Source organism: Sorex araneus, chromosome 1 (genome assembly GCF_027595985.1).
Source record: "Sorex araneus isolate mSorAra2 chromosome 1, mSorAra2.pri, whole genome shotgun sequence".
NCBI classification, from domain to species: domain Eukaryota; kingdom Metazoa; phylum Chordata; class Mammalia; order Eulipotyphla; family Soricidae; genus Sorex; species Sorex araneus.
Window position 1 is genome coordinate 221,811,620 of NC_073302.1, and position 26,821 is coordinate 221,838,440.

Genomic DNA, 26,821 nt, shown 5'->3' on the forward strand with positions numbered 1-26,821 from the left:
GTCTGTGACATTATAAAATATCCTGAAAATTATTAAAATAATGTGTACAAAGCTCTGTAGTGGTATTTCTGAAATATTTATTTGAAAGAAAAAAGTCTATTAGATTTGACAACTGATTCTTCTTTGGGTACAAGAGTAGAAACAGTTTTGTTTTGCCCAATTTCTTTTTCTTTCATTAAAAAAGCAAAAAGAAATACAAAACCCTCTGACTTACGGAGCTTTGAAATATTAATAAAGAAAACAAGTAATTCAGAATTATTTGAAGGATGATCCTTGAGGATATAAAATACATCATATTAGGAAAGTATCTAAGATGAAAATCACTTCTTTAAATCACATTTAGATATAAATAGATGTTTGTATTTATTAAGTCTAAATTGATATTCAGATAAATTGCTATTACAAAGAACAGGACATGTGACACGAACTCTATTATGTACAACCAGAAATAAGATTATGAATCGCCACAGCTGCGGGTCTAAAACAGCATCTGGAGTACTGAAAGGCAGAGTCTTACAGGAATGTACAGTTCAAACAAATAGGACCTGACATATTGTTCCGACATTTGTTATAGTACCAGTCATTTAATAACAAACATGTAATACCACATTAGGAACAACAAAAGTGAAAATATATACACATGCTGTTTTCTAATACTAGGCTGTGATAAATGAGCATCATTTTGAAGAAACCGTCTTAGAAAACATTATATGAAATTTCAGGATCTTTTCTTCCTTTACTCTGTTCTCTACTTTGTTTTTCTGACTATCTCAATTTTCTAGTTTTGTTCCACAATTTTCTCTGGGAAGTTGGACAGGCTAAGTGGACAATGGCTTGAATCTTACCTCAAAAAACAAACTAAAGAAAAATCCTACATAATCCCAATCTTGTCATTAAACATTACCTTTGTTAGACTGGGAAAGTTTTAAGTTCTTTATATTGTTATGATCTGTAAAGGTGAAAGTGGTAACATTTGTGGGGTTTCTTCCCAGGCTAGTGTCCACCTGCCTTTCTTACTTAAGTTGAACCATCTCCAGCACAAAGCTATGATGGTGTCAGGATTGTACCCACTTTAGTTGCTCTCTGATTTGATGACAGAGCTGGGTCAGCACATGAGTCAACACTGTAACAGAGAGTAGATAATGAGGCTGGCTAGCAGGATAAATGAATAAGAAGTGATTAGGTTTGAAAATTAGGCCTCATTCATAGTAATTTAACACAAAGATGTGTCAGACTTGGACGGTCACTGCACAGAACTAAAATGAACCAGGTATGAAGAAAAGCCAGAAGTTGAACATGTCTGTAGCCGTATCTGTGAACACCTATATTCATGTTTCCATGAATAATTATTCAGGTTAGAAAGCCAATTAAACAGTATATTGATTCCATACTTGGCTTAGTACCAAGAATATCGTCATAATGCACTGAAGAAAATAGAGAAGACATTTGCTACATATTGATACCTCTTCTTGTTACTCTCACAAGTCTAAAAGGCAATGAGGCCTGGTATTACCATGTCCAGATTATAAATAATTGAGAATGTGAACCTAACAATCTGAGAATCAGAAACAACTGCAGTGTCTCAAGGTCCTATGCTTGTACAAGACAGAACTGAGGCTAAGGCTAGTTTCTGCTAGTCTAATGCTCACAGCATCATTTTATAATACTGGATGCTGTTGGGGCTGGAGCGATAGCACAGCAGGTAGGGTGTTTGCCTTGCACGCAGCCAACCCGGGTTCGATTCCTCCGCCCCTCTCGGAGAGCTTGTCAAGCTACCGAAAGTATCTCGCCTGCACGGCTGAGCCTGGCAAGCTACCCGTGGCATATTTGATATGCCAAAACAGTAACACCAAGTCTCACAACGGAGACGTTACTAGGGTGCCTGCACGAGCAAATCGATAAGCAACAGGATGACAGTGACAGTGACAGTGATGTGGGTTCTAGCTTGAATAAGAGCTCTGTCACCTACCACATATTCTTTCTTGGTGATGCTGTTAGCATAGTGTGTGGATGGAGATGTATGCTATATCATCGCTGTCTGGAAACAATATGCTGGGATGTGCTCACTTACCTCTTGAGCCAGCACTCTTCAATCATTTTACACCTGTGGACCAGCTATCTGCCTACTGACACAGACTGGCAGTACTAACCAAGACAGTCTCAGCTCTCCTCACCTACGCACACCTGTGGATCCATGGTTGAAGACCACTGTCTAAAAGACTTAAAGCTGACTTGCAGCTTTTTAATGCATACAACTTGATAACAAAATACAACCAATGTAAATATTTGGAAAAGGTCAGACACTTCTCCAAAGAAAACACAAAGGTGGCTCATGGCATGTGGAAAATACTTAAGTTCACTTATTTGTAGAGAGGCGTGGGTGAGGGTGTAGAGACAAAGGAACTCTGGGACACTGTTGTTGGGAATGTAAATGGGTGAAGCCTCGATGGGACAGAAGATGGAGCGTCCTTAAAAAGAGCTAAAATCAGAGCGTGGATTGCAGATCAGTGATAGATTGCTTGTCTTGACAGTTGGGTTTGACCCTAGCTAGGCACTGCAAAAAATAAACGAAAATTCATAGAAACACCAAAATGGGAGTCAGGAAGATGATTCACTGGGCTGGAGCACAAACTTTACATAGGGGAACCTTTGGTCCAAACCCTAGCTCATGATCCCCCAAGTACTGCTGGAAGCAATTTCTAAGCACCTCTGGGTATGAGTCCCAAATGCCCTCCCACCAAAAAAACAAAAAAATCTCAAAAACCTCACAAATGTACTCCTGTGCTCTAGAAATGCCATTCACAATATCTAAAACATGAAACTGAGCAAAATGCCTCTATGATGGGTGACTTGATCAGGAAATTGGTGTAACAGATTTTAATAGAATGTTTGGCTACTGAAAGAGATGAAATTGTTTGCACCTTTTGCAACAATGTGAATGGAATATGAAGTGACATTGCTGGACAAAATAATCAGGAAGTGAAAGACATTTATGAGCTTTTGCTTCTTTGGAATATAAATAAACAAAGCAAACAAACTGGCCAAACACGACAAAAATGACTTGGTGAAAACTATGGTGGTTCCCAGAGGGCAAAGGTGGTGAGAAGCACAGGTAGGTCACTGTGCTGGTGTGATGGCCCTGGAACATTGGGGCGGGGAGGTGGGGGGGAGACACACATGCATAGAGGGGTGCAACTGCATGCCTAAAACTTTACAATATTGTAAACAAGGAGTAAATCAATAGAACTTGATTCATACAAAACCAAAAATGCTGTCTAGCCTCAAAATTGAGGCAATATAAAGAAGTCAGAAAGTCAGGGAGGATGTACTGATAGGGCTAAGCACTGATCAGCTATTCTCACAAGCCCTTCAGAAGAGAAGGGATTCCCGGCGGTACCTTGGCCCCCACATGCCTCCACACACTGCTACCGCAATGACAGTCAGACTGTGGCTAGTCTGTGGCTTGAAAACATGATAAAGTCTACTTAAAATTTCTTTTCTTTCCTGTCTCTGTTTTTTATTTTTGGGTCACACTCGGCAATGCTCAGGGGTTACTCCTAGCTCTGAACTCCTGAGGGTGCTCAGAGATTACTCCTGGAGGTGCTCAGGGAACCATACAAGATGCCAAAGATTGAATCCAGGTCAGTCACGTGCAAGGCAAATACCCTACCCGCTCTACTACCTCTCTGGCCCAAAGTCTTCTGTTCCATAATGTTAGTATATTTCTAAAGGACTAATCAACTACCAATGATCAGTTTTCTTTCAATATTTCCTTTTTCTAAAAAGAATTTTTTTGGTTTTTAAAGTAAAATGATTTCATACATAGAATTTGGTAAGTATAAATTAGCAACATTAAATTATTCACTTTTCCTTTTTAGACTCATAAATTTCAGAATTTTGAGACCAAATACTAATCTAACTATTAAGATGATCTTTGCCCATTAGGTAATTTTTCCCTTTTTCATGAAAATAAATACCTTGATTTTAATACATGTCGAAAGCATTGCTTACGTTGACTTTATTACAGCAGGGAATGACTTAAGAAAAATATTAACATATGAAGGCATTTAATCATTTATATTAAATGCTTTAGTTTGTATGGACATGGCAATCTTTAAATAACCTTTCCACAGACGCTAAGAATGTCACTTCAAACTCCTGATCAGAGAACCTGCTTATAGATGCGCGGGCATTGCTTCTGATTTGAAGTCTCCTTTCCGCAGACAAAGAAAGAATATGAGCCATGGTCTCAGCATATCCTTCTTCGCTCTCAGCCAGAAAGCCAGTTATATTTCCTTCGTGAGGAACCACAATGTCAAGCTTTGGACCCCCTGAATTGTGGGCAAGTATGATCGTGCCGGCTGCCATGCACTCGACAATTCCTGAGAAAACAAAATCAGAGCAGCTTTTAAGTGTCTGTGTTTATGAAAACAAAGATGAACAAAACTCTTTAAATTTTTTGTTGTTGTTTGTGGCCCACGCTTGGCAATACTCAGAGGTTACTCCTAGCAAAGCTATGTTCAGGGATCATGCCTGACAATTCTGGGGGACCTGATGGGATGCTGGGGATCAAAGCCAGATCAGCCGTATGGAAGGCAAGTGCCTTCCTTGCTGTACCATCTCTCCAGTCCATCCTTAGAAACTTTTAAGAGATTCATCACTGTCACTGTCATCCCGTTGCTCATCGATTTATTCGAGTGGGCACCAGTAACCTCTCTCAATGTGACACTTATTTGTTACTGTTTTTGGCATATCCAATACACCACGGGTAGCTTGCCAGGCTCTGCCGTGTGGGCGCGATACTCTTGGTAGCTTGCCGGGCTCTCTGAGAGGGGCGGAGGAATTGAACACAGGTCGGCTGCATGAAAGGCGAACGACCTACTGTTGTGCTATCGCTCCAGCCCAAGAGATTCATGAGAGATGCAATTAAACATCTGTATGCCCATAAATTTGATCATTTAACTTTCATGATGTAAAGAATTTTTAGTTTTTTATCTCCCAAAACATCACAGTAATATTGCTTAGTTCTTAATGAAAACAGGCAGGTTATGAAAGAATAGTAAATACAACACTGTAGGTAATGAAGCAGAAGACAAGATGCTGCCAGAAGGTAGATAATTAATGGACCGAAAGATAAAAGGAGTAAAAAAATTGTCAAAAGTCAAATTTTAAGAGATCAAATGGCAGCATTAGAAGACAAAAGGAAAAGCCTTGGAGTAGGACACTGGTACTGGTGTTTACTTGTTTGAAATTCAGGCAAGTCTGAGATGACTGTGTACAATTCTGTGAGTTCAAAGAGTGTGGTGCTAGGGATGTGAGCATTCGCCCTTGGCCCGTGGCGGCAGATGGACGGACAGAGGATGGGGCAATGGGGGAATGGACGAATCGGGCCCCAGGCTGGTCGGTAACCAGGGACTGTTTATTCCATTCTCATCCTTACAGCTTCTTTCTTCTTAGCATAGTTGTTTCCTCCCCAGGGTAGTTCTTTTCTTCTGCAGCGTCCTTATTTCTCCTTTGCCCCATTACAGTGTTGTTACTCCCCAACATAGTTAGATCTCTCCCCCCACCCTCCTTGCAGCATAGTCACACAGAAACCACGAAGGGTGGGGTACACATAGTGAGGTTGGGTATTGTCATAACAGCAAACAGAGGTAAAGCCACTCCTTCAGGGGAAGTTCTAGGGGATTAACTCAAGGACAAATTCTCATCTGAGGGTTCAGCACTCCAGATTACTAGGAGATCTGCTCAAGGGCGTGATTCCACCTAGGGTATATTGTTTTCTCCCTTCCTCAGCTAGTGATCCATTTAAACAATCATACTAAATCTCTTCTTATAATATTCCTAGTCACTCTGTATGAACACAGTAAGAGATATATTAAGCTTAAAGGTTGTCTCTCTCTGGGGACATCTCACTACTACCCAGACCACAGTCCTCAGGCCAGGTTAGTCTTTCCTAACCTCAGCAGGGTCCTTATTCAGTTACTTTTTTTGGGGTCATGACAGAGTTTGTGCATGACTGTGCTCTTAACTTATTATACTTCTTATGGCACTTAGCTTGTCCCTTTTTGATGCCAAGGTAGCTTACAGTTTGTCCTGGGTCCATCCTTGTCCCTCGATGGGGGTGTTAGGAAGTAAGGGCTTAAGTCAGGTAAATATGATGGATGCCCAGGAGTCAGTTGATTCCCATGTTACAAAGCACAGCATTAACTGTCTTCCTGTCTATTCAAAAACAACACTGCTAAACCAAATACAGGACATAGAGGAAATCGAAAAGCAATGCAGGATCATTAATGCCTGATGGAATCTGGTGTGCTTCAGGAGCACTGTTGTGGGAGTAACTCAATAAACCTGAGCTCCCTGCAGGAGGAGCAAGGATAAACCCATGTTATCCAACAACCTGCAAGGCTGAACTCTATGAGAGTTTTGGTTGTTTCTCTCAAATGATGCAGACGAATGTAATGTTCTGGCCAGCAGTTCTCTGCCACATGCCTAGAGAAAATCAAGCCCTTTAAAACCTGAATCAATGTCATGTTCTCTCACGTCTCCAAAGGGTATTACAGAACTGATACCAACTTAGCATACGGGAGAGAAGTTATATCTCACACCTGTTTCTCTGACACGTGTGAAGCCTGAACAGAACTTTCTAAATGGGAGTTCATATTTGAAAATCTGAGGATGCCTAGAGAAATGCGCCACTTCCCCAATGTCACTAATTATAAGCCTTCCCCCCAACGCCCCCACCCCTGCAGGATCTCCCACCTTTCCTCCTGGCCTTTCTTATTAGACTTTATGCCAATTAAAACTCATAGAATCAACATAGAAACATGTCAACATTCTCTCTCTCTCTCTTCTCTTTTCTCTTTCCCTCTCTCTTCCCTTTTCACCATCTCTCTACTCTTTCTTACTCCTCCCCATCCAAACCCTCTTCTAGCCGTGGTCTAGCTATGGCTCTTCCTTCATTTCCCTTCCAGGTACATCAGGGGGTAGCATGGTTTGCATGCACTAACTCTACTTGCGCACCTCCTCTTAACACTCAACTTGCCACCTCTCACCTCTTTCTCCCTCTCCCCCAAGGACCCTGCTCTAGCCAGTCTCTGGCAGTGTCACCCACCCCGGGCAGCAGCCCGGGACTCTGCTGCCCTTTCCCCTCTCCCCAGCTCTCCAGGACGGCGGGCCCACCAGCTTTCACCTGTTCCTCTCCTCCTTACCCCTCTCAGCATCTGCACATGCTTGCCCCCTTCCCCAGCCAATCCTGTTCACCTCCACGGAGGCTGCGGCCATATTTCCCGACTAGGTCCCTTGCCTGTGCTTCTGAGTCTCACCACAACACATTTGCCTGCCCAAACCTGGCTCATTCACTGCTTTGCCTCTTGGATTCCTCTCTAGGTGAAGTCCACACCGGTCATGGTGACCCTAACCAGGGCACTGGGCAGCTGTGCCTGACTCCTTTCTCCTTTCCTTAACACTGTCCTGTTCAACATGACTCCTCAGTCCCCCTCAAGCGTGTTCCGTGTCCTGCTCGGAGTGTTCCCAGCAGCTGGGCCTGGCTGCTTGTCCACCCAGCTCCTCACGGGACAGCCGAAATAGACATCAAGACACAGGAAGCTTAACCTGAGACTCGAAATTCTTCCATCTTTCCCCACGGGCTGATGTGGCCTCGGAGCAGCTCTCCAGGGTCTGTCTAGCTGTTGTGCCAGTCCCTGAAGAGGCCTCTAACGCTATTCTGTCATGCCCGGATACTCTGTCCTCCGCAGCGCTCACTCCTGATGGCTATTAAGGCCCCGCTCACACCATTTTCTGTGGCAACTGTCCTGTGAGGCCACACCTCTACAGCAGGTGATCTCTTGGGTCCTTCCTCTAGCAGGACACTGCACTGCACTGATGACTGTCCCATTACCAGAGCGGGTAGCCTCAAATGGCTCCCATGGTGCAGCAACAGGCCCTGTACCCACCAAGGGGACTGGGAGTAATTGTTCTGACTCAGGGAAACAAAGCACTGGAAATGCAAAGGGTCTGTGTCCACTAGCAAGAGTCCACAGGTAAGATTGGGCTGCATCTCCTGCTACTAAGTAGGCAGAGAAAAGAGGATGAGTGAAATCGGAGTACAGATACTTCACTTTTATGTTTTCCTATTTTCCTTTTAACTTATGGCAGTCTGAGGCACCTGAGAAATACATGTTGAATAAAATTATCTACGAATATGTGCATAATTCATAACCAAAGTAGATTCCACCTGTTCCCTCTTCTCTTTTCCTGGGACAAACAAAAAGGCTAAATTAAAAGCAAGGCAATTTAAATAGAACAGACAGTATTTGTAAAGATCTTAAAAAGTGACTCCATAGAGTGTGATTTAAAAAAAAGTGAGTGTGATAAAAATCAGCTATTATTACAGAACATGTATTTTTATGTCTTACAAAACCTCAAAAGACTTAGTGAATGAGGGAAAGAGAATTAGTATTAATGAAAACTTCCAGAGTATCATCATTTGATCAAGTTAACCTAAAATGTGCATTTAATGGAATTAAACAAAACGTTTAAAAGAACAAACTCACCAATTCCAAAATGTTCATTCCACATGGTATGCAGACCTATTGTTGCTTCGGTCAAGTAACCCTTTAATTCATCAAATGGGATGTTTACTTTAAATTCCACATCATCCTGAATGCCGAGATCCTCACAGAGTCTTCTTAGTTGATTTACCCGAAGTTCATCATCTTGGTTACGACAACCTCCAATCAGGACAAGTTTAGGGGAAGGAAGGGAATCAGCCACCTTCTTCTTCAGCAATTGAGCAAAGGCTCTGATCTGCAAAGGGTGATTCTTTTCTGGCCGGAATTGACCGACAGAAACCAGTAAGTGTCCTGGGTTTGTCTTTTTCTCATGTAAAGGAATGTCCAGAAATGTTTGCACATCACAAGGTGGATAAACGATGTTAGTGCGATTTCCAGCCTTCCATAGTGAGAGAATATGGTTTAGAGTCCAAGAAGAGTTGACCATGACTACATCACTGCAAGAACCAACAAGCCCATAAACACAAGCAAATAAGTAATAATAGATGAGCTTCAGTTTGCTGAGAAAAGGATTCCGAGTAATGAAAGCTGCATTATTAAAGCCCACATTTTGATTCCTCACTACAGAGAGCATATCTGTGCTGATAGTGGGATAATGAACATAGCTTCCAACTTGACAGCCACCTAAATACTTAAACAGAGGAAGGGTGAAAGCATATCCCATTGAATCAATATAAACATCAGGAACGCACTGCATCAGAGCTTCCCAGCCAAGTAAAATGGACCCAAGACTTTGGCCCAGTAGGGTAAAGTGAGGATAGAGCGAATCCTCCACGAGGTAGCGTTTCCGTAGGAAAAGAAACTTCACTGGGTGAGTTAATCTGATGTTAAATCTTCGAAAAGCTCCTTCTAGTATCTGCTGACCAGTGACATTAGCATCACCAGTATAAACAACGTAAGTCGCTTTAGGATACCTAGAATGGAACACAACAGACTTTCATTTGTTTAGGTTCAAATCAAGCAAAAAGTTGTAGATAATTATTTTTTCATGGTCATAAACAATCTTATCTGGGGGTTACTGACCCTATTCTCTCCTGCATTTTCTACCATCTTTCAACTAAAATACTTTTCTTCCAAATGAGACAATTAGTTCTTTGTGATTTCCTATACTAAGAGTTTCACAGAGAATAGTGATCAACAAAAATTGCTGATAAGAATAAGATTTTGGGGGGCCTGATGAGCTAATACAGAGGTGAAGGTGCTTGCTTTGCACAGAGCTGACCCCTGTCCCACCTATGTCACTGCATGGAGTCACCTGAGCACTGCCAGGAATGACTCCTGAGCAGTCAGGAGTAAACCCTGAGCACTGCTGAGTAGGACTCATAACCTAAACTGTAAGATGTTTCATGTAGTTTTATAAGCAAAGAAATAAGATGTTTTAACTTTAATAGAACATTAAATTTTTTATTATAATTTTCTCAGTATAAAAATAATAATGAAATGCTTAAAAATATAATACTTAAAATTCACTAAGCCAATTGTTAGATAGGATACATTAAAACTTTAGTCATTGTTTTTATCTGAGAAATGCAAAGGTTTTGGTTTTTCTGTTTTAAGGCCACATCGAACAGTATTCAGGGTTTACTTCTGGCTTTGTACTCAGGGCTCACTCCTGGCAGTGTTCACAGGACCATATTGTATGCTGGGGATCAAACCTGGTCACCCATGTGCAAGGTGAGTGACTTATCTGTTGTATTATCTCTCTAGCCCCCAATTATCAGAAGTTTTAAGGTAGATCTTGTACCTGCATCATAATTAGATAAGGTAAAATGATGTGAAAAATAAGTAAGACTGTCAATGTTTTCCTCCTTCCTGGGAGCCCAGTAGCCAGAATGCTTTTTCTAAAGTATAAAAAGCAGAAGAGAATTTAGACTGGAAGTATCCTAACACTGGGCTTGGCAATATTTTTTCTGGAAATGATACCAAAGTCAAAGGCAACAAAAGCAAAAATAGGTAGAATAACATCAAACAAAAAACCCTCTGAATGGCAAATAAAATCAACAAAATGAAGAGGTAATCTCTATAGTGGGAGAAAATATTTGCAATCAAAGAAAAGGGCAATATTCAAAATACAGAAAGAAATCATGTAACTCAAAAGTGAAGACAACAACACCCAAAACTTCACAAAAAAACCCTGAGTTCCCTCACCCCCTAAATTCTGGTTAAAAAGTGGGCAGAGGGTATGAACTTTCTTCTTCTTCTTCTTCTTCTTTTTTTTGCCTTTGGCCAACGGTGCTCAGGGGTTACTCCTGGCTCTGCACTCAGGGATCGCTCCTGGCAGTGCTCAGGGGATCATATCAGGTGCTAGGGATGGAACCTGGGTCAGCCGCATACAAGGCAAGGCACGCAAGGCAATACCTTACCCATTGTATTATCTTTCCGGCCCCCAAAAGTTATGAACATTTTACCAAATAAAAAACAGATGACTAACAAGTATATGAAAAGATGTTCAACTTTGCTAAACATTGAGGAACTGCCAATCAAAACCACAGTGAGATATCACCTCATATCTTCGCAAGACAAGAAATAAAAGTGTCAGTGGGATGTGGGAAAAGGGACTTCTTGAACTTGGTAGGAAAATGCATTAGGATAGTCACAATGACTAACAAAAAAGCATTTCCTCATAAAATTAAAAATAGAACTACCATAGGACACCAATTCCACTGCCGAGTTCCTTGTTTAAGAAAAAAAAAAAACAGTAACTTGGAAAGATGTGGTACCCTGTGTTCACTCCAGCATTATTCACAATAGCGAGATGCAGAAACAACTGAACAATATGGATGTCACTGACAGACAAATAAAGAAAACATGGTGTATATATAGTTATGATTGCTTAATAACAGGGATATGCTCTAAGAAATATGCTACTAGATGTTTCGCTGTATGCCAGTGTTATAGAATATAACACCTGGGCTGTATAACCTTCTGTACACCAACACCATTTAGTATAGGGTTATGTAAAGTACTCAGTATACAGTATATTGAGACCATTGTCACATATAGTAACTGAAATGCCAGTGAGGTGTGACTATGTAAACAATGGAATATTATTTGGTCGTCAAAAAAGTACAAGGAATTCAGACAGCACATGTCCCCAGCTTAGCATGCTAGAGTAACGTATATGTGACAGAATAGAGAAGGATGATGGAAAAAAAAATGCAACAGGAGCAAGATGAAAAAGCACCTTCCATGGCATATAATATCTGGATTTTCCCCCTTGATTTAGAAGCATATAAAGTTTGCTGGGGGGTATGTGTACAGATACCATCAGATCTTGGTACTGTGCTCCAAAGCTGCATAATCCGTCTAAAGAGACAAAGCTATTGGACGGAGTTATGAGGCAAGAACGGTATGGAGTAGAGAGGGGGACCTTTGAGAAGGTGGGACTGAAGCTCGGACTTAAGACAATTCCTGTATTCAGTGAGTTACCAAAGAGAGTGGGAGAAATCCTGGGTTAGTGACTGTAAGTCAGGATGGGAAGAGAATATAGACAAGTAGAGCTAAGGGAGCTGTTGTGTGAAAGCAACGGAATTGAGTGAAGGTTTGTGGTAGCAAGTAGGGTGCCAAAGAAAGGTAAGTTCTCCACATATGATAAAATAATAATGAAACTTCTATTTTACTACACTTCTCCTCCCCCATTTCCTGCAAAGTGCAGGGAGCAGCCTCTGAGCATCTTGGAGAATGAATGAAAATCAAAAAAAGGTTAAGGAACAAATGGTATTAATTACTATGCTTTTCCTTTCTAAAAGGAAATCATAAATACTTTGGGATGGAGAGGACGAAGCCTAAAACATTGAATGATGTATTAAACTCTATTCCCTCTAATTCCATAACTTAAGACTATTAAAATGACAGTGATATCATAAAGGCACTTTCAGAGACATATTCCCTACATGCCACCGCTGATTTAAGAAGTGCTTCACAATATTGATTTTTTTTGTTTCTCTTTTTTTCTTTTTGGGTCACACCCGGCAATGCACAGGGGTTACTCCTGGCTCTACACTCAGGAATTAGCACTGGCTGTGCTCAGGGGACCATATGGGATGCTGGGAATCGAACCCAGGTCACCTGTGTACAAGGCAAATGCCCTACCCGCTGTGCTATTGCTCCAGCCCCATATATTTTCATTTTTTTATTTAACCTCTTCACTCTACCAAACTGACTAAATTATGTCACAAAGGGGTATTACCCAAAGATAATTTCCATTTCTTGACATACTAAAACTCAATGGGATTGTAAAGGCAAGGTGGCATATGGGAGAAGTATTTTCTTATTGAAGACTATACAAGAAATTCCTGGCTATGAAGAAGGTACCCAAAGAGATGCAGCATAGGTACAGATTCTTAAGATACGGTAACAATAGAGCAAATAAGCTAAAAAAAAAAGGATGCATACCTACTTTTTTTGCAGGGCTCTTAAAGCACACCATAGCACTCTTTCTCCTCCTCCACCAGCGTTACAGTAAGGATGAAAGAATGCAATCACCATTTGATTGTTCTCATTTTTGCCGGTTGATGCCAACTTTTTCTTTCTGTGTAGCAGTAGTCTAATTCCCCAAAGACAAATGGCCAACCACACACATAAAATTCCACACACTATTAGCCCAGGGTACAATAATGAATAAAAAAACCTGAAACAAGAGGAGAAAGGGGAAAATCAATAGAATGAAAAGAAAATCACAAATTCTACTTTTACATATTCATTTTACACATTAGCATCTAAGAGGGGAAATTTTCATACCTTGGAAACTCTAACTAATAAAACATTTTACTTTTTAAGTCTAATTGTTACTAAATATTCAATATTGAAAGTACAAATCACTTTTATTTCCAACCTCTACAGCACATGAGCAATTTAATATTCTTTTTATTCTTAAACAACAATAAAAACCTTTCTCTGCCGTGGATGTATTAGGGAGTTAAAATGAAGTTTATTAATCTAAAGCCATGATGTAGAATGGCATCTCACCCCCAAATGACACCACGGGTATGGAGCCACCAATAGGTCAACCTGTACCTGTGGGGCGTGTGCTATTCAGCAGCCTGATGGTGCCTTCGGGCTTCCTAATACCCTAAAATTGCCTCTGTGCCTATAGCCAGACCCCAACAACTTGGGACCAAGTTTACCAAGAAATTAAACAGCCAAAAGTTAGATATGTGGGAGTCACACCCACAAACCACCTCCCGCTCAGCTATACAAGCTCATTTATTGGCCTTATTTCAGAGACCCATAGATAATTCTTGAAAGAGATCAAAAGCCACAGTTAATCTTGGACCCACACGTGGCCCAATGGACCCGGGTAAGTTGGAGGGGGATGGGGTAGCCCGCCCAAGCAGAGCCCCCAGCAGCCCCCTGCTTCCACAATCCAAAATCACTATCCCCCCAGCCTGACTCCACCAGCTCAGGATGGACCTCACCAGACATACTCTGCTATAAGTACTGGTATGTGGGCTCTGTGACTGCAATCTCCAGGCTTTCTCGGGTCGGGATGGGCCTCCCCCACCTCCCTGCACTTCCAGAAGCCTTGGTGGTCATATCCACAGCCCAAAGCGGCCACCCAATGCTCCAGCCTTACCATCCCGGGAAAAACACCGGATGCTCTGAACAAACACCATGACCTCCTAGCACCTGTATTGCAAACCATAATGCACAGAAGGAAGAGGAGAGGGAGCAAGAAGGGAAGTGTCCCCCATAGAGGGAGGGTGGGGGCAGGGGGTGGGGAAACAGGGGACGTTTTTGGTGGGAAATGTAACTGGTGGAAGGATGGGTGGGTGCTGGATCATTGTGTGACTGAAACCCAACTACGAACAGCTTTGTAATGGCCTATCTCATGGATGTCCGGTTAAAAAAAACCTTTTTTAATGTGGAGCTCAGCTCTGGCCGAATAAATAGCAGTGCTCCTACGTTAAAAAAGAAAAGTGACCCGAGAATGAGTCGGTATTTATTCTCTCTCCTCATTTCCAGTTACTCTATGTCTGGGATAAGAGAAATGAAATTTAGGTTTCCCCAGTTCTACTAGAAGTCACACACCGATGCGGCTGCACGGCTCTAAAGCCCTGCTTTCTCCCGTGTGGCGCCAAAGTGTTCACGAATGGGCTAACGGGCGCGGCCCCCACGTGCGGCTGGAAGGTCCCCGTCAGGGAGGCGCGCTGGGACCAGCCAAAGGACACGCGACAGCGGCGACTCGGCCTCGCGGGCACCCACTGACCCCTGCGGGCTGGGCGGGGAATCTCAGACTCCCCCGGGGTCGCTGGGCCCAGGCGGTCCCTGTCACCCACCGGGACGGGGTGGGTGGTCAGGACGCGGAGTCCCCACGGTGTCTGTGACAGACGGCAACAGAGACAGTCTCGCTGGATGGAAAGCGGGAAACTCAGGTGGGCATCTGCCTCGCCTTTGCTTCCAAACCCGGGGCCATGGTCACAGCACAGCTCGGGGTTCGACTCTAAAAATGGAAAGTGAGCGTGAGTAACGCACGGCGGGTGTAACGAACGTAAGGGCCAGGGACCGAGGAACATGGGGCAGAGAGGGAGAGACTGAGTCCCCGAGCGGCGCGGGCGATGCGCGTCTGCAGCCCGGCCCTGAGCCACACAGGGACCCCGGCGGGGACGGACACTCGGCGGCGTTGAGCTCCTTCTCTCAAACTCCGGCTACAAGAGCGACTTAAAAGCACCGCTAAGCAGAGAAAGCTCCACGACCCCCGTAGACGGCTTCTCACCTTAGCAGTTCGCAGAGGCACCAGGACCCCTCGGCGGCCGCCATCTTCGCCGACCCCCGAACTCAGGAAGCGCTTCGCTGTCTCGCTCCGCTATTGGCTCTTGGGGCCGAGTTCGGCTCTGCTCCCGCCCTCACAGGACATGCATGTATTTTGATTGGTTTCCGCCAGTAGCTTCCCACGGCCCTTTAGCCAATAGAATTTCCGGAGGAGTGAACAATTTTTTTTCGGCGTGGCAGGTCCTGGTACCACCCATTGGGGGCGGAGCCTTAATGAGAGGTGTGGCTCTGGGGCGTGGCCTGTGATTGACAGCCTTACACGCCCACCCTTAGGGGCCCCTTTTCCCACGGGAAGCCCCCAGGCCAACGTTCCCGCCCCCAGACGGGATCCAGCCGCCCGTTGGAGGCCTTTAGGAGTTCCCAGCGCCTCCCGTCGATCTCTGATCGACCGTCGTCCAGCGGCGTTCTCGCGCGCCCGGGATCCGGGAGTGGGGGGCTCTGCCCGGAGCCGCGGCCGTGAGCGAACTGCATCTCCCGCCGGGGTCGGCGCGGCTCGCCAGCCCGCGCTCCCGCCCGCGCCCCGCGCACACGCCGGACCCCGAGGACCCCGTCCGCAGCGCACGGCCCGGCCGAGGTGTGGATAAGGGTCCGAGTCTCACCCTCCCCTCTCACCTCCCCTCTGCGCCCCGGGCCGCCCAGGGCAGGGGCTTGAGGACGGGCCCGCGGGCTCAGGGTCGTGGCTTCCCGGGAGACGCCGCCCGCACAGGGTCCGCCGCGCTTCAGGCTCTAGGTGCCCCCGCGCCGGGCCGTGCATCTTCGGGGGGGACAGGGCCGGCAGCAGCGTGAGTCCTGTGTCCCCGTCCCCCGCGGGCGGCCCCGCAGCCCCGAGGGGGACGCGCGGCTCGGGAGCCCAGCACCTGGGCAGGAGCAGCGAGAGCCCCGCGCTGCTCTCCCTCTCGGCGCCGGGTCGGGAGCGACGCTGCAGCCCGCGGGAGGTGGAGCCCAGGGTCCGGGTCCTGCTCGCCCACGAGGGCTGAAGTGCTCGGACCCCGATGCTATCACCCAGCCATTATTTCATTATTCAAGAAGCAATTTGAATCCATCTCAGGGCTATTTCTTTCTTTCTTTTTTGCTTTTTGGGTCACACCCGGCGATGCACAGGGGTCGCGCCTGCCTCTGCACTCAGGAATCACTCCTGGTGGTGCTCAGGGGACCATGTGGGTTGTGGGAATCGAACCCAGGTCGGCCGCGTGCAAGGCAAACGCCCTCCCCGCTGTGCTACCCTCCAGTCAGGGCCATTTTTTAAAAAATGCGAACAGTGTGGAACTGAAAGCAGGTCTGTTTTCCGTTTTTAATTCACTGCACAACCCTTTACTTTTTATTAAGAACTCCCTGCGTTGGTGAGGCCGTGGAGGAGCCGAGAGTGCACAGGCCCGGGTGCAGGGTCTCTCTGGAGGGACTCGCGGGGTTTTCTCTGTGTCTTGCAAGGTTTTGTTTTACACAACCGAGATCACGTACTGCGTGAGCTCGGCGGGGTTTGACGTTGTTGCTTGTTTGCCTTGTTTTGCTGTTTCCTGCTGTTGGGCCCCTGGCCCTGCTCAGAGGTCACCCCCAGGGGCGCGAGGGCTGTGCGGTGCCCGGGCCGGGCCGAGAGCGCGGCCTGGAGACTGGGCCCCCGGCTGGACCAGCTTCCAGCCCAGGTTTCTCCAAACGTTTGCCTTGTGAACAACGTCTTTTGGAGACCGCCTGGCTGTAGTGGCTGTAGTATCTGTTGGGGTAACCCCGAGGTTGCCTGGGGTAGCCAGTATTGGGGCCCAGGTGGTGTGTGCGGGACTGCAGCGGGTCCCCTAGTATCCGGGGCCCTGCGTGGTGTGTGGGGACTTCAGCGGTCCCCTAGTATGCGGGGTCCACGTGGTGTGTGGGGACTTCAGCGGTCCCCTAGTATCCGGGGGCCCACGTGGTGTGTGCGGTGCAGCGGTCCCCTAGTATCTGGGGCCCACGTGGTGTGTGCGGGACTGTAGCGGGCCCCCTAGTATCCAGGGGCCCACGTGATGTGTGTGTAGCGGTCCCCTCGCGCCAGTGCCACACTGCGGCCCAGCAGCGTGCCCGTGGCCGAGTGTCCCGTGGTTATAGCCGCACTGTAGGGTAGTGTTTCTTGTTTCTGTGAATATTCCTGTTGCATTTTGAGACCCATCCCCCCCACCACCTGCTTAGTGGCTATCCTTGCATGTAACTCCACCCGCCACCCCCCACGTTGGACTTTGGTGCTGGAAATCAAACCCGGGACTTAGGGAAGCTTTGCTGCAGCCGCACCCCATCCCTGACTGTGCTTTTTAAAAGCTGATGGCTCCTGGAGTTTCCCCGCCGCCCCTCCCCCATTTCCAGAGTTAAGTCGGGATGAGGGCAGGGGCAGGGGGGCTTGTCGCTGCTCCTGGTGCTTGCTTGAGTCACATTCTTTCCATGGTTTCTCACAAGTTTTGGATGTAATGCTCCCTTAGTCCGGTGGCCTCCAAGGGTCACATACTTTAGTGGTTGTCCTTGCACACAGCAGGTTATAAGCTAGAAATTGCACAGTCTGTTGTGGGACCCCCAGGAATCCTCATCTGCAGAGCTGACATTGTAGTTGGCACCAGGTGGATTCCTCAGGCTTGCAGGGCCACAAATCCCCCTCCCCCCCACCCCCGCTGGGTATGGAGTATTTTGCTAAATAGCTTAGTCATGGATTGTTCCTTGGGAGAGGAGATTGTGTCTTTTCTACAGGTTTCTGAGAGTAGATCAGTAGCATTGTTGAGCGCTCCTTTGGGATGAAATTTGTTTTAGTTTCAGTGGGATAGAACCAAAAAATGGTTTTGGGACAGAAGCTGGTCCACAGAAGATTCTTAGTGTAAGGATTGCATCTCTCTTCTCTCCCTGGCGCGCCCCCCCCCCCCGTGTGTGTGTGGGGCGGGGGGGGGGGTGTTAAAGAGAGGGGTGGCTGATACCAAGGAGACTTTGGAGACTTTTTTAAAATTTTTTATTAGAGAATCACTGTGAGGTACAGTTACAAACTTATGAACTTTTGTGTTTGCATTTCACTCATACAGTGGTCGTTTACCTATCCCTCCACCAGTGCCCATTCATCCAAGGGGACTTTTCTAACCCCCTGTACTTGCCCCCACATATGTCCACGTCAAGAAACTCTTATCCTTCTAGATCGAGCTGAAGACCTGCCTCTTGGAAACGCCCTGTAACTGCCTCTGTTCCTGCTGGCCGCACCCCCTTCTGGATTTCCTGATAGCGATGTTAGCGAAACCACTGAGCTCACTGTGTGCTTGGTGCTGGATTTGTACTTTATGTCCATCCACGTGCCCCTCTCTGTCACCCTCACAAAATACTTTGATATAGATATTATCTTCTGGTTATCACTACTTGCTTAACATAGTTTTAGTTACCTACTAGTCCTAGGGGATCTAGTAAAGACCAAGATGCTGCCTGTGGAGAGTTTATATTCTAGTTGAAAGTAGGGGGCAGGGGGGAGAGGGTTAGTAGACTGTGTTTCATGGAATGCTAGATACTCCGGAGTAAGTAAGGGACTGCAGCTAGAGGCAGGTGGGAAGGTGAGAGACAAGCCAAGCTCGGCTGCCTTTCTGATACGAAGCTTCTTCCAAACCAGACACTTATTTTAAACTTTCCTGCAAATAACGTTCCCCAGCAGCTGTTTCCTGAAAGTGGGGATCACGTTTGTGTCGTATAAAAAATATTCATCATACAATGGATAGGGCACTTGCCTTGTTTTAGGCCAACTGGGATTCAATCCTTGGTTCTCCATATGGTCCCTGGGTCACTATCAGGAGTGACCCCTGTGTGTAGAGCCAGGAATAAGCCCTGAGTACTGCCATGTGTGGGCTCAAAGTGAAATATGTATATGTGCATATATATATTATATGTTCATATTAATATGAATTTTTTAGTATATATGCTCCGTAGCACTTAGTTTTTGTATATCCCACTTTTTTTTTCACTTCAGGTGTTTCTCTGAACCTGTTTCAGGGAACCTGCAGGGGAGAGGGATCTATCTTCTGGGTTCCCAGTCACCAGCACTGCAGAACAGATTTTATCTAGTGGTGATTCTGCAGGGGAGGCTGAGATGCACCGAGGTTCCTCCTGTGTTCCTGTAGTTCCTAGTCAGGATACCCACAGGCGAGGCGAGAGGGGCCTCTCTTTCCTGGGGTATCACTGTATTACTGTCATCCTGTTGTTCGTCGATTTACTCAAGCGGGCACCAGTAACATCTCTATTACACTCAGCCCTGAGATTTTAGCAACTTCTTCTTACTCGTCTTTCCCAGTGATTGGAGGCTCTTTCGGGGTCAAGGGAATGAGACCTATTGTTACTGTTTTTGGCATATGGAATACGCCACACGCCACGGGTAGCTTGCCAGGCTCTGCCATGCAGGCGGGATGTTCTCAGTAGCTTGTTAGGCTCTGTGAGAGGTATGTACATATCTGTTACTGTATTTGGGATATGAGTACACCACAGGGAGCTTGCCAGGCTCTCCCGAGCAGGCTATAAACTCTCGATAGCTTGTCAGGTTCTCCAAGAGGGAGAACTAGGCTATTAGATGTCTGGGAGCTTGGTTTTATAGTCTCTGGATGTTGACTGTTGATGGGATTACACGGCTGCTGGGCAGTCTCTGGGTGTGACTCGTGAGGCTCGTCTGAACATGTGGCGAGTAGTCCTGAGCATGGCTGTGGCTGGGTTCCAGAGGTCCTCAACTGAGGTTCCTGGGGGATGGGATTATAAAAACCAAGAGAAGGTGGGGCACAACACTGGAGTGGGGGTAAAGGGGTGGTGTCATGCCAGCGCAGACAAGGGGGAGTTCACGTGGCGGAGCCCAGCATGTACTCCAGCGGGGGTTGGAAGAATGCACTGAGGGGAGTTGCAAGTGGCTTGGCGAGGCCTGAGCAGTGACTGGGAAAAGTTCAGCTTCTCAGGCCATGGGCTTGCCCTTGATCCTACACGTAAGAGACTTTGAAGATGGGGAATCAGGTTGTGGCGATGTCTTCTCGGAGAAGAGTGGAGCCTGGGGATGGCTGCGGGAGACTTGCTAGTGGTTACCGGTGGTGATCAAGCCCACCCAGACCCCCAGCTTGATACTAACAGGAAAGGCTGAAAGAGAGCCGGAGATTGGGTCTGTCCTGTCCCATTTCCTACAGAGTTGTCTGTTCAGTAGAAACTATGACTGGACTCCTGAGTGACAAATGTAAGAGGCCAATAATAAATATTAGCGTTGGGTCACAGGTGACTCGGTAATAATCTGTGTGTGTGTGTTGGGGGGGGGGACGGGGTGAGCTGGACTGTAAGAGTGCTTTATTTTATTTTATGTTTTAGTTTTGTTTGGGAGACACAAACCTGATTCTGTGTTCAGGGATCACTCGATCACTCTTGGTAGCATTCTGGAGGACCATATGTGGTGCCAGGTATCAACCCCAGGTCAGCTGTATGCAAGGAAAGTACCCTATCTGCTGTATTCTCTCTCTGGTACCTGTAAATGCATCTTTATTGACATTTGCCATATGATCCATTGAAAGGATAAAGATGACTGCTGACAATGTAATATTGGTAGCAAGGAAGTATTGGAGTGACACTCTCTGTGGTGTGTGTGTGTGTGTGTGTGTGTGTGAGTGTGTGTGTGTGTGATTTTTATCTAGAGGACATATGTAGGGCTGGAATCATTGATGACAGACACTTTGGGATATCTATTACATTTTTGTTGATATTTAGACTGTGTTTAAAACTAAGTTCACCGTCACTGTATCACTGTCATCCCGTTGTTCATCGATTTGCTCAAGCGGGCACCAGTAACATCTCCATTCATCTCAGCCCTGAGATTTTAGCAACCTCTCCTTACTCGTCTTTCCTAATGATTGGAGGCTCTTTCAGAGTCAGAGGAATGAGACCTGTTATTGTTACTGTATTTGGCATATCGAATACGCCGTGGGGAGCTTGCCAGGCTCTTCTGTGCAGGCGGGATATTCACGGTAGGTTGTCAGGCTCTTCGAGAGGGACGGAGAATGTATATCAGAGAATACAAGAAAGTATGTAAAAACAAAACACATGTGTGCTGCTTTAGGCACATCAGGGGGCTGGACCATATGAGGATTCGGGAGCTTTGTTTTATATAGTCTCTGGATCTTGGTCATTGATGGGATTACATGGTGCCGGGGGCAGTTTGTGGCTGTGACTGCCAAGCTACTGGAAAATGGGGGGTCTGGGTGGAGGAGGCCCAGTCCTTAAACCTAAGTTAAAGGAGAAAATCCAAGCAGATCAAAGTATGACATAAAGTATTGACAAAGCAGAGAGTGACTTTTTGTATGACAAACAGGGTTGAAAAATGTTAGTGGTTGTGAAATCCGTGTTTGCTTGCAGAGTGTTGTAGTTTTGTTGGAGACACAATTCTTCTAGATACTAAAAATCATTCTGCACTGGGCATTAGAAACTTTTAAAGCTTAAGACATTCTATTAGTATAGAAGTAATTTAACTTTATAACAAAAGTGGAAAATAATGACAGAAGGAGAAATTTTACTTGTGTTACTCTTACCTTTTGGATGACTGTTAGCAAATTTGTTAACTCTTGATGATTTTTTGTTTTTGGGTTTTAATAAGAATTTTATTTTATTGAGTCACCATGTGGAAAATTACATTGCTTTCAGGCTTAAGTCTCAGTAATACAATGCTGAAACAACCATCCCTTCACCAGTGCCCATATCCTACCACCAAAAAAAAAAACCCACACACTACACCTCCCATCCCACCCCCACACACACACCCCCCTTGCCTTGTAACTGATAAGTTTCACTTTACTTTCTGTTTACTTTGGTTACATTCAGTATTTCAACACAAACCTCACTATTATTGTTAGGAGTACCCCACTAGAGTCAGACCTGTTATGAAGAGATATGAAGTTTTGGATTTCTGTACTTTAACAACTAAGTCCAGGGAGATTTCTTCCAGATATTGTATCATTGCAAGCTTGTAAACCCCATCTGTGGTCATCATAATATGGCGGTCACCACGCCCTTCATCCCCGGAAAGGAAGAGGCAAGAGAGAGAAATACCTTTCCCCTCCTGGGCGGGCATGGGGCCGAGGCTTAGGTCTCAGGCTGGAGACATTCTTCGAGGAGCTGCCCATGCCGAAAGTAGTTTTGCTGGGTCTGGATTCACGCTTGTGCAGCTGCAGAGAGGCCACACACACATGCGGCCCCCGGGGTCATATCTCGGTGGCCTCTTGATGATTTTTGCTACATCTAGTTTTAGAAATAAAAATCACATTATTGTTAGTTACATTATTGTAATCTGAATATCTTAGACACATCTTACTCCAGTTTCTCTTTTCTGCCTACCCCTCCACCCCATTCCCTCCCTTGCCCCAAAAATACTGGTACTCATACTATAAAAGGACTTGAACAACTCTGAAAGCTGCTCATCAGTGAGTCCATCATTATTACTGTTCCTGGTACCCTCTCCCCCCTCCACCTCCTCCTTCTCATCAGATGGGTGACCTTCCCATGGCACAGAGTGCGGGTTCACAGGTGGTTCTTTCATACCCCTCTCCCTGCAATTCATGAAACCTCTGTGCCACTGCCATAAACAGCCTTATTTGCTCCTCCACCACTGACAGAATTGTTCTAGAATTTCAAGGAAGCACATTGTTGGTGCATTAGCAATTTATAATTTCAGTTGTGGGTCCAGAGAGACAGGACAGTGGATAAGAGGCCTGCCTTGTACGCATCAGACCCTAGTTTGAGTCCCTGGCGTAGATGGTTCCCTGAGCATTGCCAGGAGTGACCCTTGAGCACAGAAGCATGAATAGCACTTGAACACCACTGGGTGTAACCTCAGAACTTAAAACAAACAAAACCCCTTTAATTTCAGTTGTGCCTGTTTATGCTTTTCACTAACTCCGTTACATGCCTTTTCCATTCGCAGTGAGCGCTCATGAGATGTCCAAAAGGGCCCCAGGGACCACGCTCAGCATTACAGAGTTTAGTCCTGGTGGTCCCTGCCCTTGGCCACGCCCCAGCAGCACTGCGGGGCTGTGGGCTCACACTGAACGGTCAGGTCTGTATGGCTCAGCTGAATGTTGCTGGCCTCTGGGCCCTAGCTCTAATGGGGACACCCCTATCAAAATCCATCCAAGTAAGGTTAGAGGGCGAACAGGCTTGATAACTACTCATGCTAGGTGCCAGCAGTCCTTCTAGAAAAGAGGAAGACTTAGCAAGATGTACGAAATGTAAGGTTTTATAGTTAGAAAGGGGGGGGGGGACAGGTTATTGGCAAATCAAAGGTGATTACAGGCCAAACCACCTTTCTTCAGGGGAAAGCAGGGGTCTTAGTGAGGCCCACCGTGGGCCTGTAGCTTGGTGCTTGGTGCACCTTGAAACCCATCACTGTCGTCTGGATTTTGCAGGAATGGAAGCGCTTTATTGTAGTCCGGAGTGCAAAGAAGACTGGAGCAAATTCAGATTTGCCTCCTGGCCCCTTTGTTTCAGAGTATGTTCATAGGATAGAAAGAAAGGCTGGAAATTTGTCTCTTTTTTTTCTTTTTGGGTCACACCTGGCTCTGCACTCAGGAATCACCCCTGGTGGTACTCAAGGGACCATATGGGATGCTGGGAATTGAACCCGGGTCGGCTGCATGCAAGGCAAACGCCCTACCTGCTGTGCTATTGCTCCAGCCCCGAAATTTGTCTTATTTATTTATTGAAAAACAGAAGGTGGATTTGGGGACAAATGGGACGGAGGTCGTTTAGCAAAACAGGAGGTTTTCTTGGGACAAGCAGGAGGTGGTCACGAGATCGTCTTGCTTCCTGGATGGCAGTGTTTTCTGCGTGTTTCTAAAACATAGCTGGTAATGGGTCTTAGGTCTTATGATCTGCTGGCAGTTTGAAGGTAAAGGCAAGCAAAACAAGGTGGGGGGAGTGTGTGAATGAGTTTCTGGTGTTCTTTTTACTTTATTTTATTCTATTGGCTAGGGAAAGGAAGGTTGTACGAGGTTGCGGTGGGGATGGGCGGGGAGAGGGGGGCTGTGCAGGGGGGACTTCTGCATGCAAAGCTTGTTCTCCCGGTTGCCAGTCACTTTCCTGGCCTAGCATTGTTGTGCTTTCCTGCAAAACAGTTGTAAATATTTACTGCTTCTGCGAACTAACTTTGCATAAGTGCATATGAGAGCATTACTAGCTGATGTCCAAAGCAGTTTCTGAGATCGCCTCGTCCCTCTGGGACCAGGCCCTGTAACCCCATTTCTTTCAAGCCACAGTTTCATTTTCAGGCAAGTTGCCTCACTGGTCCTGATCTGAAAACTACAGCGATAGGTTTAAATTTCTACTCTTCTAACTACAGTTCACTTAGGTTTTAAGTTTTGGTTAAGTTTGGTGTGAAAGACTTCATTTGGGGCCTAAAATTTTTTTAGGGGACCTGAATGATAGTACAGCAGGTAGGACCTTTGCCTTGCACACAGCCAACCTGGGCTTGTTCCCCGGCACCCCGTATGGCTCCCTGAGTACCACCACATGTGACCCCCACCCAAAAACAAAAACAAGGAATTTTTTTATTATTATTTTTATTTTTAAAAAATTTATTGAATCACTGTGAAATAGTTAAAAGCTTTCATGTTTGGGTTACAATACACAGTGAATAAACACCCATCCCTCCACCAGTGTACATTCCCCACCACCAATATCCCCAGTATACCCCCCCTTTCCCAACCTCCCTCTGCCTCCATGGCAGACAGTATTCCCCATACTCTCTCTCTCCTTTTGGTCATTATGGCTTGCAACACAGACACTGAGAGGTCATCATGTTTGGTCTGTTATCTACTTTCGGCACACATCTCCCATCCTGACCGATCCCTAAAATGAATTAGGGATCACTAATTCATTTTCTTAGTGATCCCTTCTCTATTCCATCTGCCTTCTCCCCTCCGCTCATGAGACAGGCTTCCAGCAATGGGGCAATCCTCCTGGCCCTTATATCTACTGTCCTAAACGAGGAATTTTTAACATGACTGCACACCTCTTAAAATTTTATTAAAATTTATAACCTATCCCCACTTACTTATTTCTAGTTTCAGGACAAACCTGCCTTCTTTTTAAGATTACTTTTATCCTTGATCCCTAACCTTCTATTCTACCTGTTTTGAAACCTTTATCTACCATTTCTTGTCTCTTCTCTCTTGTCTGCTGTCCTTTCCCCTTTCTTTATCCTCCCCCCCTCTGTGTGTGTGTGTCTGTCTGTCTCTGTCTCTGTCTGTCTGTCTCTCTCTCTCAGTACTTTGTCCTCATTTCTTCTCTTTTCTTGGTAACTAAGGCAACTATAGCATTTCATTTGCCTTGAAAATCTCTCCTGTTGCTTTTGTCCTCTGCTCTGTATCCTCTCTGCCCCCTTCTTCAGTCTCAGAAAGCATTCTAGAGAGTATCGTCAGAGTTTTCTTATTTCATCTTTTCAGGATTTTGCCTTCATTATTGCATTAATGTATTAGAGATAAAATAATCACAAGCTGGCATATACCTAGTGTACACTTAGTTTTAAAGTTTGGAGATGACACGCCTGCAAACCGCCACTGACCTAATAGTGTCAGTGTTCTGGCACCCACCCAGCTCTAACTTCCTTGTTCTCTTGCATCTTCCTTAAGTACCCCTTGTTGAGGCAGCCTCAGTTTCATGTTTGTTGGAACCCAGGTCTTTTTGTTACATATAAATGAATGCATGAGCAAGACAGCCCTGCTTGTTTCCAGAGCTTTCTACACGGTATCCTAGTCTTCTGAAAATAACTTTTCTCACTGGACTGCGTTGCTCAGAGCCCTGGATGTACAGATGGGCTGTGGTGGGGATAGATTGAAGAACACCGGTGATCTGCCAGGTTTGGGTAGGGTCTTGCAACAAACCCCTTCTTCCTGCTTGTGTTAAGTTTAGTTTGGTCTGCTTTTTCTAGGGCTTTAAAGCAGTAGGTTAAGGCTATTGTTTTGAGATTCTTTCTTAGTCAAGGCATTCACAGCTCTAAATTTCCCTCCAAACTCTGCTTTAGTTACATCTCACAAGTTTGTATATACTGTGTCAAGTTTCATTCCTTTCTATCTCTTGGATCTAGAGATTACTGATGGGCGTGTTTTTGAATTTTCGCATATTTATGAATGTGCCTGTGCCGGATTTCTTTTTGTTACTTATTCAGGATTCCACTGTGATCTGAGAACGTAAAACATGAACGTTCATCCATGTTTTCCTTTCCGTGCTGCGCTTCGTCGTGTGGCGAGAGCCGTGCACACACTTAGTTGTGGTGTTCCACTGGCCTGGAGTTGTGATGCTTCCACATTCTGCTAGTGGTCGTCGGGGGGTAGGAAGCTCACACAAGTACTGCCAGGGCTCGCACCTCCCGGCCGTGCTTGCACACCTTTTTGAGCTGCAGTGCTGACCAGAGGTGGTAGCCACTTCTTCAATCACAGTGCTCTCACCTGGCGGTGGTGTGGCTGGACATCGCAGGAGGCACCGAGCATGAGGAATAG

The 26,821-nt window shown here is 45.7% G+C and overlaps 2 protein-coding genes across 5 annotated transcripts in view; one reads left to right on the top strand and one right to left on the bottom strand.

Moving 5' to 3' along the window:
• Positions 1-60: 60 nt before the first annotated feature.
• ALG11 (ALG11 alpha-1,2-mannosyltransferase) lies at positions 61-15,444 on the bottom strand. Its single transcript, XM_004619562.2, has 4 exons — positions 15,286-15,444; positions 12,970-13,200; positions 8,553-9,484; positions 61-4,382 (listed from the first exon to the last, which is right to left on the bottom strand). The coding sequence occupies exons 1-4, from the start codon at positions 15,327-15,329 to the stop codon at positions 4,090-4,092; spliced, it is 1,500 nt and encodes a 499-aa protein (XP_004619619.1). The 5' UTR covers positions 15,330-15,444; the 3' UTR covers positions 61-4,089.
• A 16-nt stretch (positions 15,445-15,460) lies between these two features.
• ATP7B (ATPase copper transporting beta) overlaps positions 15,461-26,821 on the top strand; it is a 75,597-nt gene continuing 64,236 nt past the window's right edge. For 2 of the 4 annotated variants that reach the window (XM_055131857.1, XM_055131866.1), the window contains exon 1: positions 15,463-15,915. The gene's annotated coding sequence lies outside the window, so the exon portion shown is untranslated. Of the gene's footprint in view, positions 15,916-26,821 lie in introns of all 4 variants that reach the window. The other 2 variants (XM_055131873.1, XM_004619544.2) reach the window with 2 other exon arrangements.

Coding starts and splice junctions, on each gene's coding strand:
- ALG11 (XM_004619562.2), bottom strand. CDS start 15,329: ATGGCGGCCGCCGAGGGGTCCTGGTGCCTCTGCGAACTGCTAAG. Junction 13,201..15,285: donor TGCCTCTGCGAACTGCTAAG/GTGAGAAGCCGT, acceptor CTCTTGTTTCAG/GTTTTTTTATTCATTATTGT. Junction 4,383..8,552: donor GAATGAACATTTTGGAATTG/GTGAGTTTGTTC, acceptor TTGTTTTCTCAG/GAATTGTCGAGTGCATGGCA.